The sequence below is a fragment of the Cylas formicarius genome, unplaced genomic scaffold, assembly GCF_029955315.1.
Source record: "Cylas formicarius isolate icCylForm1 unplaced genomic scaffold, icCylForm1.1 PGA_scaffold_8__14_contigs__length_24414737, whole genome shotgun sequence".
In the NCBI taxonomy this organism is placed as follows: Eukaryota; Metazoa; Arthropoda; class Insecta; order Coleoptera; family Brentidae; genus Cylas; species Cylas formicarius.
This window is the reverse complement of record NW_026844361.1, coordinates 5,496,300-5,510,185: the sequence shown is the minus strand read 5'-3', so window position 1 is coordinate 5,510,185 and position 13,886 is coordinate 5,496,300. Positions and strand designations below refer to the sequence as shown.

General features: G+C 33.9%; 2 protein-coding genes across 4 annotated transcripts in view; one reads left to right on the top strand and one right to left on the bottom strand.

Annotated features, from left to right (window-relative positions):
- The window catches only part of LOC132706022 (inhibin beta chain), a 115,697-nt gene that overhangs the window by 72,461 nt on the left and 29,350 nt on the right, over positions 1–13,886 (top strand). The gene's annotated exons all lie outside the window — the stretch shown is intronic.
- LOC132706021 (myrosinase 1-like) lies at positions 4,368–9,422 on the bottom strand. Of its 3 annotated transcripts, none has more exons than XM_060677062.1 (9): positions 9,327–9,422; positions 9,167–9,276; positions 8,844–9,101; positions 8,622–8,796; positions 5,425–5,558; positions 5,279–5,373; positions 4,793–5,227; positions 4,634–4,740; positions 4,368–4,550 (listed from the first exon to the last, which is right to left on the bottom strand). In XM_060677062.1, exons 1-9 carry the CDS (start codon positions 9,371–9,373, stop codon positions 4,427–4,429), a joined length of 1,485 nt encoding a protein of 494 aa, XP_060533045.1. In that variant the 5' UTR covers positions 9,374–9,422; the 3' UTR covers positions 4,368–4,426. The 3 variants fall into 3 exon arrangements, with proteins under 3 accessions (XP_060533045.1, XP_060533046.1, XP_060533047.1); XM_060677063.1 differs by having other exon boundaries at positions 5,279–5,352; XM_060677064.1 differs by lacking the exon at positions 9,327–9,422 and having other exon boundaries at positions 8,844–8,959; positions 9,010–9,101; positions 9,167–9,278.

Below are 13,886 nucleotides of genomic sequence, written 5' to 3'. Positions count from 1 at the left end.
TTTCCACTCCCACACTCGAACTAATCCGCACGTCGCTTGTTTTGCTACAGTTTTGTGAAACCTGCCGTCAAATTGCCCTGACATTTATCTCTTTGTCGCGATTTGATTGCGCGCTTTGGAAATTCCGCCCTGGTGATTTTGTCTGACCAAATAAGAAATTGTGTCGAGAGGCCCTATTTTCACTCCAATCGGATCAAGTGTAAAGACACCGTAAGGCAATGGTGCAGGATCAGTAAGAGGTAGGATTACTTGGTATAGATCCAAATGAAAGAAAATGTAAGGAAAACACTGTGTTCTGAATACTAGGGTTAATTGGAGGAAGTAAAAGTTTTACTTGGCAAGAATGGACAAATTCATTTGGTAAAATTAATGAAATAATAACCGAATCTGCAAAAGCCCATTATGAAGAAAATACCAGAGTTTTCTAAGATAAAGAAATTAATGATGCATCTAGATCTAGTAGAATAGTAAAACCTCCAGAAGATTTACCTTCCGTAGGTTCCTAGTATCTGTTAATATACAACCCAGATAAGTATATTTGTTTGTAGGATTTCTGGTGTCGCTTGAGGAGGTGATTTATTAATCAACATGTACAGGGTGACCCGTTTAAGAGGGACCTATACCTTATATCGAAAACTACAGGGGTTACAAAAAAAATTAAATATAAAAGTTGTTTCTAGTAAGATGACCTTTTTTTTATTTTCCTAATCGTCCCTTTTTTATATACAGGGTGGTGAAACAAAGTTACAATTTTTTTATAGAACGCCTTTCATTTTATTGCATTTTGGGATAGCGCTTTCAAAGACATATTCAACGATATATATGTGATGCACCGTTTCGAACTTATTACCGATTATCTTTAACTTATTATTATTAACTTTTTAAACTTTTTACGAAAATAATGATTTTCCTTAGGCAATGATCAAATTTAAAATATTTTCTTAAAATATGCTGTATTGCTATGTTTCCCAAAATGATGCTTTTCTCATTTTTTTTAAATGGGACACTCATCAAACATGTTTAAAAATTAACATTTATAAAATTAAAAATGTGTTTTTGAAGTAAACAAGCAGGAGCGAAGATCCGTGAAAGTACGGTGCGCAATCTGGAGATCTAGAATTTTAGGACTCATATTTTATCAAGAAAATTTTACATAATAATATTCCCCAAAGAGAGCATCCAAATTTAATTTGGATGCAAGATGACGCTCCTTACCATCGAAATGCTGCAATCATTTACTTTTTAAATGAAAATTTCAGAGAGTGGATTGGACAAAACGGGATCATCTCCTGGCCAGAAAGGCGTCCAGATTTGACACCGATGGACTTTTTTTTGTGGAGCACATTGAAAGATAAACCGTCAACAGTTTTAGAAGTTCAAGAATTCAAATATCATATAGTAATAGCATATACAACTTGTATTCTTCAAAACGGCTTTTAAGTTATATGCATTAGTAGTCAGTGTTAATTTTTTGTAATCATTTCACGTAGACATTTAAACGTAGAAATAAGTAATTTGAGAAGTTTGGTAACATTGTACAAAACTTAACTTGCTTCTTAACAATGCTCAAAAACGGTTGTGAACAAGTTGATAAGGAGTGCAATGCAATAAAATGTATAAGAGATAAGGTATAGGCTCCTCTAAAACGGGCCACTCTGTACTTGGTCTTTTTTGGGTTAAGTTGAAGGCCATATTCTAGGCTCGATTCAGTGACTCGGTCTCAGAGTTGTTGTAGGCCATTGATGTTGTTGGCTATAAATACAGTGTCGTCGGCGTAGCGTAGATCGTATGGTAAGGTCACCCTAAAACCGTATTGGATTTCGTCTAGTACCTTTCTCAGTATATATTCGGAGTACGAACTGAATAGTACGCACACCTATCTTAGTCCTTAAAAAATTTCGATCTGATCTGATAGTTCGTTGTCTACCCTTATTCCAGATTTTTGTCCTCAATACACGTTAGTAATGGTTCTGTCCAGTTTTTCTCATTTTCGCATGTTACCATTAATCGAATGCTTTAGCGTAGTCTAAGCAACACGCCTGTATATCTGAGGGATTCACATAAACACGATCTTTAACAAAGCTCCACGAAAAGAAATCTAGTCGTGTTAATTATGCGGAGGAGCTCCATCTTGCGGAAACCCCATTTGATGGATATCAATGTTACCAACTTCTTGATGAAATTGAGGTAAATTGAATTTGAAAAAAGTTTAAATATCTAGGTCTGTTATGTGAATCGCCAAAAAAAATATGGCACAATAACTTTCTAAGTGTTTTATTCCAATAGCACACATTAAGTTACCAATGGTTTTGGTTTTGCACTTCCCGTACCCAGAAATTATTAACTATTAAATAATAACCACGTTTGACTGTTCGATGATTGCGAAAAGTAGCTTCATCGGAAATCACTATTTTAGACAAAAAACTGGGATATTTACTTGGGTACTTAATAATAATAATATGGCTTGACATGGCCAAACAAGTAGCAGTACTTATCAGGGGTATTATACTCATATCATGTGATGCGTTAACTACCAGGGTTCTATCCTTCTATCCTTGGAGGCTCAGGGATCAAGACGATATAGAACGTGTTCAAGTGAACTTTTCTAAAACAATTTAACTGATTAATTGAGATTCTATCATTTAGCAGACAAAGGTCTCCTCAAATTTAGACGTTTAATTGTGCTTTTCAATTCAAAGCGATTATCTAAAAAGAAACAAGAATAATTTGTTGCTTAAATTAAAAAAAAAATCTGTACTGAGCGAGATCTTTTCAAACTGTTTATCTCGTGTCCATACATCCATATTAAGTTCGACAGCTATGTACTTCTAATACTAAGCATCTTTAACTAAATTTTGACGGAGTGTCATACTTCGTGGATCTCAATGAAATTTGCAGCATATGTAACGAGAATACTAAACAATCATTTCAGCATTTTTTTTTTGAACATGCTATAGGTTGGTCCTTGAAAACAAAACTATCTATAATTTTAACAATTTTGTCTATTACTTGGATCACCGAGTTATCTTTGCATCTTCGCTTTTCGTATTCGTATTCGTATAATGGAAATTAATTGCTTCTTGTTGCTGACTTTGCTCTAGTATTAAGTTTATGTGTTATACTCCAGACAGAGCAGTTGTGGAGTTGACGTAATCAAAAATGATCCGTATGTCTTAGCTATATTGCTACCATTTTTAGATGATATTTCGTTTCTCTTCTTTTTTGTTATGTAACGTTGAAACTCTTAATATGAGTTAGAGGCAATAAATCTATTGTTTATTGTCTAACCAACTAAATAGGAATGTGATCTGGAAGGAGGGTTTTGCCATTTTTAGTAAGAATATGACATCTGATTGGATAATTTCTGTTCCTTCTGACATGGAATGTTTTTCAAAGTGAAGCCCCTTTAATTTTTCAAAGAAACTTCCACAGGCTACTATAATACTATTTACAAATCTTTTGGATCCTTCCTGCGTCGGTTATTTATGAATAAAACTTGCTGAAGTTTCGCCATCCTGCCTGCCTGCTCTGAACAGTCAACAGAATCATTGGCGAAACGTCAGAAAGTTTGATTTAGAAACGGTGGAGGAATCCAGAAGATTTTTAAATAATATTATAGCAACCTGTGGCAGAGGATTAAAACTACGACAAATAAAACATCAAATCTTATTCGATAACGCTGAAATTCCTGCATGTAATCAATTCTTCTACAAAAAAAAAAGCGAAAATCCATCGAATTTTATAAGCTAACTGCAACCTTTGACCAATGCGGGAATCAGTCATCCGAAACAATGTTCATACCCCTCCTTTAACTCCGCCTCCATCAAACAATATATTAGGAGGTACAGAGTGGAATGCGAGCGTCTTTCAGTTAACCGCTGAAGAAGCCAACAGGTTGATTGGCGAAACGTCAGCAATTTTGAGTTATAAACAACCAACTCAGGAGGAATCCAGAAGATGTAAATACTATGACACCCCTTTTGTAGAGATCATAGCAAACACAGAATACAATACAAGCCCCAGCTGTTAAAAGCAGGCAATTAAACGCAGGAAGCTAAATTATCTAGGCCACATAATGATGAATGCAACAAAATTGAATGCAACCAACATAGGACCATGAAGAAGAAAAATATCTTTGATGGACAACCTGCGCAAATGGTATGAAGTCACAACCGTTCAACTGTTTCGAAGAGCTGTTTGAAAAGTCTGTATTGCCCATGATGATGGTGGCTAATATCCGTAACGGATAAAGCAAATTAAGAAAAAGAAGGTTACTAGGTTCTCGCTGTGGGAGAAGTATAAGTGTGCTGGTGTCATTTTTCTGAACACCTGGTCTAATTAGTTACTTCTGTTTTGAAGTAGTAGGTCATAATCAAACAATATATTGGCATAATTTTCTACAAGTTTGGATGCAACAACGTTCATATCAAACCGGCACCTCGACTATCCTCCTCTCCTTGATAACCCTTTTGTACCAATCCGCTGACAGTTTTGGCGTCCTCTTTCTTGACGGATCGGTGAAGTTGACGTGATACAAACCGAATTTTTCACTGGAAACGATAGTGTTTCATTGATTTATTCATCACACCCAAGCATATAACCTCATTGAACGGCACTAACAAAATTACCTCACCTGAAGCCGGCTACCCACTCGAAGTTGTCGAATAGAGACCACACTGTATACGCTTCCACGTCGACGCTGTCTTCGTAGACTGCTTCTAAAATAGCCGACAGGTAACCCTAAAACCATCCGTGTTAGTGGCCAACATTTCCAACTTCAACTAGCTTCAACCTGCAAGTACTTTATCCGATCCACATCCGCCAGTTCCCCGCGATCCGAGAAGCCATTTTCGCTAATGATTATGGGAAAGTCGTCATAAGTGTCTTTTATCCACTTGAGCATTTTTCTCGCACCTTCCGGGTAAACTTTCAACCAATGAGATGCGGACCCTGACCATTTTTCGTCTTGCGATATCTTAACTCCCAAATCTTTGTCATACGACGGCTTCTCCGTGGACCTGTTGAAGTCTTCTACCAAGTACGTGGTGTACAAGTTGAGACCGAGAAAGTCGTATGTGCCTTGGACGTAAGCGACTTCTTCCGAGGAAAATTGAGGCAGTTTCGACCGCATATAGCCTTCTTGCTTGTTTGTTTTCTCTATCCTTTCCATTACTCTGGCTGGGTAGTTACCGTCCGGGTGAAAAATCGGATGCAGAAACATGCCGACCTAAAATGTTACCATCGAAATGTGCGCTGACCTGTGAAGTACTAGACCTACCTGGAAATCTCTAGTCCTTTCGGCTGCCTCTCTGTTGACTTTCTGAAAACCTCTGGGTTCGTACCAACGTCCGTCTACCGTTATCCCGACGGTACCTAGGAGTCAAATTTTTCACGCCAAGGGATTGGTTTCTCGGTTGTGTTTACCTTTCTGCTTCAACCGAAACTCATTGTCATAAAGATGGTAAGCCTTGGCGTGTGCCAATAGAGTTACGTGGACGCAAAAGTATTTCGCCACTGGAGGGTCTTTCATGAACGGTGGGAAGTCCTCGTCTCCGTATCTAACAAATAAAGGCGTCACTTTGGTAGAGCAAAATCAGTCATCCAAATATTGGTGGACAAACAAATGCAGTAGGAATCATGGTAGGTCTACTGACAGGCTACTGTCAGCTTAAGAGCCATTTAAGCTTAGTAGCTCTCTAAAAAAGGCAATCCTCATCGAATACGAAAACCATAGACCGACCAGTCTCTTTGCAATTTATCGAGCTCTACTGTACTCTGGAAGGAGTTGACAAAAACGAGAAAGTTGCTGGGCTTTTCTTTCACTCGTTTGAGACCATTGATCGCGACATTCTTTTGAACAAGCTAAACAAGTACATGGTATAAGGAATGGGGAATAAACTCTTACAATCTTAAGTTCCTTTCAGAAAACAGTTAAATAACAACCAAAGCATGAGACGTCAATACACCAAGGCGTGCCGCAAGGGTGTGTGCTTGGCCCCTGCCCTATGCAAATGTGAAGGCTTTGAGGCTTTGGGAGATGGGAGAATGGTGTTTCTCTCTCAACGGTTAAAAAATATCCTTAATTATTTCAAAAAAACTATAGTCTGTATGAAAATATGTACATACACACTAGAAATAGAAAAAACCCGCAGATTCCAGCTCATAGCTAAATTTCTTTGAAGACAGGCCTCACAATCAGACTATAAAAGCTTATGAAATTGTCTACTGATATTGAGAATACAAGTGACTGTGATAAAATTACACAAACTTAAAACCGTTTTTTTTTTTCATAAACTACTGTAAAACTATTTACAAATCTGAACTGAACCGTTTCAGTTAAGTTTTGAAGAAAAAAACAGGATAATTTCGATTTTTAATCTTTTAACATTTTTTATTTTTTTTTCTTGATTTGTTATTTTTACCTAACCTATTTCTTCATGTTGTCAACTGTATGCCTACCTGGCTGTAGGTATATCTGCATTTACATTTAAATTTTTATCATATTATTGTTATTATTAAATTACTTTAGTGTCTGTATATTTAACTTTAGCTTTAACTTAACATTTGTGATTGCGAGTTTCCTGGCGACCCCGTATAAATATAAAAGAAAGATTAATTGATATTTTTTGATAATTTGTTTGTTAGCTAACAATATACGTAGGAAAATATATAGTTTTAGAATTCGTTTTGAGACAAACAAAAATCTAAAATTAAAAATTGCACAAAAAGTTGTAAAAATGTATTTATTCTAGTTTCATTAATTATATGCACTATTTTTCATCAAAATTACATTTTTTGCCATATATTCTAAAATGTAATGAGATTGAAGTGCCTGTTTTTTTTTATTATATAACACATTAAATCTTGGTGGCATGTTTGACACTAGTGCATGTAAGACCCCTTCAATATTTTGGAAGTTAAAGCTGACAAAATAATTTAACTTAAATATGGGGTGTTGAATGTCAAAAGAAAATTTAAAGCCATATCAGCGATTGTTCTAGTTCTGATCTAGAATTCAGTCAAGGGTTTTTTTGGAAATTGTAGTTTTATGCTAGCCTCTCGAAATCTCAGCAAATTCCTCTTGAGCTTTAAGGAGCAGGTGATCATCTCACTTAAGATCATCTAAAAAGGCTTCTGACTCCGAGCTATTGATTTTTGAAATCAATATTTAATATAAAATATCCAGAAAATTGCATTTCCAGCAGTTTTAAGTGATCTACAATAATTTTTGCAATAAAACTTTTACAATGATTGTTTTATTATAAAATTGTCGATAGTCATAACAGCAAGTTCATGTTTTAGTTCGGTTAAAAATATTTCGATTTCGTCATTTAACAACGATAATCTTCTTAAACTTTGACCATCTTATTTCTGTAAGTAATAATGAAGTTGTGTAGCTGGTATCCGTCTCCTTAGAGACATTCGAAAATAAGCGGATGTTAAGGGCATAGACAGCATATTTTTTCCTGCAAGGGTCTGTCGGTGAACAACGCAATGAGTAAAACTTGTATGATTATGATCAGCAGCTTGAAAAAATGATTTAAAATCAATAAATTTGCACCGTCATTACACACATTACATATTCTAAGCAGTCTTTTCTGTAGTATCAACTTTCTTTCACAGGACGCTTTCTTTATAAGCGTACCTGACATATACTAACAACTGAGCCAATTGAGTTGTTTCATGTAACTGAATTATTCTTTGTGGGTATTTCTTTTTTTAAATAAGAAGAGTGAATTTTTCTTCGAATTACATTTTTGATATCTTTGTGAAGGACTTTTGCTAGTCTGTCTAGATCTACAGTCTTGCGTGCCATGAAAGTATTGGCTTTCTTTAATTCTTTTAATAAGTTGCACTAATTCTATTCGAGACAGGCTCGATCGACAAATGAATTTTTTAAATATCATTGCCATCATCCATATAGTATTTCTACAGTTTTAATAGCAGCTGGTAATACAAAATCTTCTCCGGTGGTGAACTGCTTTTTTTATTTGACAATACAGATGGTATGGAACTTTGTATGACGCTAATAAATATTTTTCATTAACGGCCACAAATTTTCCGAATAATTTTTTTCCTTATTTAAAGATTTATAGTTTTTCAAAATATTCTTTTGGTTTATTGACACACTAAACATGCTTTGATTCAAGATTTTTGATGGTTTCATACAATTGCAATTTTGAAATGTAAAGACAAATTGAAGAAAAGGCTACTCATATTTCCGTTTTCACACATTAGATGCTTATCCTTCAATACTTTGTCCTGCCTGAGGAGAGTTTGTATCATTATAAATAACTCTCACTCATGTTAAGGGTTTGTAATGCATACTTGGGGTAATAAGTTAAGATTTTCTTTGTAAGAGAGGCATTTCAAAAATTTTCTCTGTAAACTTTCAATCCTAGTTTTGTATACATTATTTTTAGGGCTCCAAATAAGCGTGGTAGAGACTAAGATCAGCGCGAGCGCTCTTGAACAATTTTACTCGTCTATTAATGAAGCCTAGCATTTGAAAACAGATATGATATGATGACCCTGTGGGTTCGCGACTTATAGTTTAAAAAAGCGTGCGCTATAGTTATGAAGAGAGTTACAATTGACAAATTGAGGTTGTGAATATTTACCCAGGGCAAGCAGCGTTCATCGTTATCCAGTGCTTCACTCTGTCTCCGAAATGGGTGAACAGTATCCTAGCGTAGTCCTCGAAGTAATAAACCATGTAGGGATTAGTCCATCCTCCGAGGTTCTGCAGTACCATCGGCAAGTCGTAATGGTACATGGTTACCACAGGTCTGATACCTGTAATGGTTGGTGTTTTACTGTTATTTTCCATTCAAGCCTCGTACCTTTTGCAATCAGTTCGTCTATTAGCGAATTGTAGTATTTCACGCCCTCTTGGTTTACGTTATTCGCCAGACCGTCGGGTAGGATCCTGGACCACGCGATGGAAAATCTGTAAAAACTAACTCCCAGATCGCTTAGGAGGTTCACATCGTCTCTCCATTTATTTACGGAATCGCAAAAAGATCGGTCCCCGAGGCTGGAGTTGTGGAAGAGTTGTGGATCCGTTTCTCTGTACCGATCCCAAACGGTCTCTCCGGCACCTGGAGGAATTAGAATATAATATTGGGAGGTGAAAGAATATATAAAACCATAAATATACCACTACCTTTCGCATTTTGGCTTCCCTCTATTTGGTACGCGCTGGTGGCGACCCCAAACAGGAATCCGTCCGGAAAAGTCGATTTCTCTTGAGCCTTTATTTCAATTTCAGCGCCACTGAAACACCACGATGTCAAATGATTGTCGAATACGAAAACGGCTACCACCTTATGGCCCAATTGGCCAAGCAAAAAATTAGAAGACCGCGGCACATATCCGAAAGTCGAAAGAAATCCTTATCGACTGCGTGTTTACATAACGGTTTAAGCGCTTCTATCGCAATTTTGTTTATTACTTTTATCGCAAACAAGCCTGTATTTTTCTAAACATGGCCTCCTTTGACATACGAATATTGGTCGGTGAGAACAAATCTTACATCTCCAAGCAAGTAGTTTCAGATAAGAGAGAAAGGAGAGACATATAGGAAAAAAAGAAAAAGGGTTTTTATTTTTGGGATTTATTTTGCCTTTCTTTTTCATAAAATTACTAATTTCTCTTATCTTCTCTCTTATGTATATTCTTGCACTTTTGACGAACATGCTTTTGCTTTTTTTGCGATATTTTTCCATTTCCATCGAATTGAATACTAAAAATTAACTAACCAAAATCTTTTAAAAATATTTTTTTTTTGGTTGCATGTTCCTTAGCTTAATAGTCTAAAATCCAATAGTATATATAGTATATCTAAACGACAGTTTGTTGTTGGTGTGGAAATTTTATTTCAGATCGTATTAATAAAAAATTAGCGATCTAAAGAAAGTTAATCTCACTCTCTTGTCTGGCTGATATACTATATCGATATTGATAATATTGACCATAGATTACCGTTTATAATGACAATATTAAGTGGCATAATTAATTTAATGCACCTTTAAAACCCGTCACTTTCTTTAAACAAACAGATGCAACATGCGTTAAATAGTAGTTCACAAGGGATGTGAGAGTCCTTAAAGTATCTGAATATCATTAGCATCAAGAGAAAATCAATTATTCCACCTCTACTAAGATCACACATATATTGCTTCTTTCCAAAAAGAAAAGTCCCACAAGTTGTAGTGAATTACGCCCTATTACTACTTTATCAGTAGTTTCCAAAATTCTGGAATATGATTTTTAAAAAGCAACTAATTGATCATTTGCATAAAAATAGTATTCTGCGTGAAACTGGGACAGGCTTTAGGAAGGGGCACAGTTATGTAACTGCTCTTTTAAAGGTACTATCTTGGTCATGTTGGATTTTGTATTACTCTAAGGTATTTAATACCTTGAATTATCATAATGATTCTAAAATATATAGGGCTTAATGACGGTGCTGTCGAATTTTTGAGGAATTAGCTACAAGTTCTTACACAAAAAGTAGTTCAAAAATGCTACAACAACAATTAGACTGCCGAGGTATAATATTTGAGTTGCCAATGTATGTATGAAGATAAAATTTTGGAATGCCGTTAACTCATAAATAATGATTTAATAGTTAATAGGGTGTTTCTAGAAAATCTAAACCCAAAAAAATCTACAGCAATGTTGTTTTGGTAGGGTAGTGTATGCCGTTCAATTTTCTCAATTAGTTAAGATTTAATGGTCACGTTTCACAATTAGAAAATGCTTATTTGGTTCTATACATATTTTAAACAAATCATTAATGACAATCCTGTGTGATTCGAACATTTTATCTTATTTCAAGCACCGAGACATCGTCTACGGTCGCTGTTTCACAGCGGCTGTCTCAGAAATACTTTTTATGAATCATTTCTGGAATTAAACGACTTAGTCATAAACTATACCCGATGGCCTAATCTTTATCACACAATTATGTGATCGATGTCTTCACACTATCTTTTGAAAAAAATCACATGGAGCCTCACATAGGTTATTTACATATGACATGACTAAAACAATACTTTTTCCACACACCCGCGTGAATTATTTTCACTGAATATTTAAATAATTTTTTAAATAAAATTGATCGAATCCCACTATTTTTTGTTGTATTTTTTATGTCTATCTTTCCTGCCTAACGTTGCTACTTTTTTTTTTAAAGATAGGTTTGAAAATTGAGACTCGAAATATTTTATTTTGAACAGCCTCTTTTTTATTGTATATTATATTCGTAAATAAAGTCATTAATTAATTTTTAATCCATTTTTTTTAAGAAAGCAGCTTAGCGAAAATTTCCAAAAAAACATTATATTTTATATCTTCTAATTTCTAGAAAAAATAGAATAATAAATATTTCCGGAAATATAGTAATAAATAAATAATAAATAAGATCAAGCTCACGTCAATTTAAAATAACAGCTTAATTTCTTTAGTGTTGTGGGGCCATAACCTACTAGTGAGTTTTAATTACTAAATGGTCTAGTAAGTATATATCAAAAAATTTAAGGGTTGATTAAATTGGAGAAATTATTTTTATAAATTTTCCTAAACAACTTAATTTTAATTTAGTTCACTCATTACTCGTATTTTTAGACCAAATTTGACGCAAAGCTCTTGACAATTTTCTTTTTTTTTTTATTAAATTTTAAATTTTTAAATATGTGCCAATTTAAGAAAAAAAGAAATATTTGATTCGTTTCACTTTTTTTGGTACATGCAAATTTAAAGAAATATGAACTAAACTATTTGATACACTAGATGGAATATTTTATACTTTATATAAGTGTTTTTCTTTAAATTAATCCTAACATTCGCTTTTCAAAGAAAATCTTTAAAAGAACCTATTGAAATCGTCAAACTTTATGAGCAGTTAATATGGATTGCACATTTTCAAACCAAGTGCAGTTTAGCTGATTTTATGATAATTATAATGAAAAAATGCAATTGAATGCAATTAATTATTTAATTAAATTAATTAGATTAGTGTTTAGTGGTTACACCTTATAGTGTAATATGATTCCTATTTCTTTACATTATCATAGGGGGTGTCAAATAGAAGTTATCTCGGAAAAACGTAAAAAAATCAAGATTGACTGATTTTATTGACAAAGAAGCAACTTTTTCCGACAAGATTTTCCAATATCTTTAAAATTGTCAAGTGATGGCATCGCATAAGCCAGTAGAACAATTTTATCCTGGGAGACTAAAACATCTAAAAAATAACTGCTGTAGACAATTCAATTTAGGCTTTGAAGAAAACAGCACTTGCTTGTTTTTCGTTTAATTTAAGGTATATTTCAAGCAAAATTGTTCAATTTTCCGCGAAACCAGACCCAACAGATACTAACGGTTGATTGCCAAACATTTCCGTTACTCTGACAAACGGGAATTCTGCTAAAGGTAAGAGTGACCAAATTTTTAGTCCCCATTTATTTGTTAAGAAGTGATGTGAAGAAAGTAAATGGATATATTTTTCAAAATTTTATGATATAAAATGAATGCTCTCTAATCTGTTGTACAATATCAACGTTTTTATCATTTTGAATGCAACATCTACAGGTGTAATGAAATTCATTAGCTTTTACAGCGTTAAATCAAGGCTAGTAGTATAAAAATGGAAAAAAACTTTTGGAGAAAATAGTATATTGTTCTAAGAAAGGAATTAATAATTGTACGGATATTCTTGGATATTGTTAGTATAAAAATTATTTTTACTAAGCAGCTGTTTTGACGATTCACAATGATCGTATAATGGAATTGATGTGTAAGAACAAATAATTTATTGTAAACCATTTTTATTGTGGAGATTGGTAGAGCGAGGTTTCATTCTCTTATTCAAGAAGTTAGGGTTGGATTTTCTAACCAAGCTAATATGTTGGAAGATATATGCAAGGTTATTGGTAATCCGATACATTCCTTCGAAGGTGTAATAGAGAAAGAGATAAGAAGCAAATTTAACGCTAACATGCACTATACAAAATTTAATAGGTTTGGGATATTTCAATTATACCTCTTCCTTCAAAAACGTAAACCTTTATGGAAAAAGGATAGTATTCAATTTTTCCTATTTCAACTGGATTACTATGGGCTTATGCGTGAAATGAACAAAATGTCGAAAACTTTGTCTCATAGAAAAATTTTCAATGAAATGTATTAATTTTTTTCTTTTTAATAAGGTATCACAATTTCTTATTGACTATGTCAAAAAGTCTAACCAGCGTCCAAGCTGTACCAAAAGTAATGCATTGGTACTTTATTTTCACTTACTTATTCCCGCATATCAGCCATACGATAAGGAAGGAATATTGAAGCATTTTGAAGACCTCAAGTACTACAGTCTCGAGGCAAACCTAAGCAACATAATGGAAAGTATCCTTGAAAGGGTGGAAGAGGAATAAAATTCTGCCGTTTTTCTATTAAATTCAGGTAATAAAGGAAACTAGTTTCCAACGAAAGTTTTCTGTGAATGTGTGGATGGGCCCTATTTTAATAGGACCTCCGCTTGAACGTTATTGGATGGCTATTGCAATAAGAAAGTTTTACAAAATTTTGAAAGAAAGTTGGTAACTTAGTTTTTGAAAAAATAGCCCTTACGAATTTGTGATACCTTATTGAAAAAAAAAAAACAATTTAATACATTTTATTTAAAATTTTCCTATGATATAATCTTTCCGACATTTTGTTGCTCACGGTAAGTAACCCAAGTAATGAATTAGAAAAAAATAGAAAAGGCTTTTTGAAAATTAAAATGCTTCAAAGTTTTGTATAATATATTTTTTGTATAATATATTTTAATATATTATTTTTCCTATCGCACCTTCTAATGAATGAATCGAATTATCAACAAC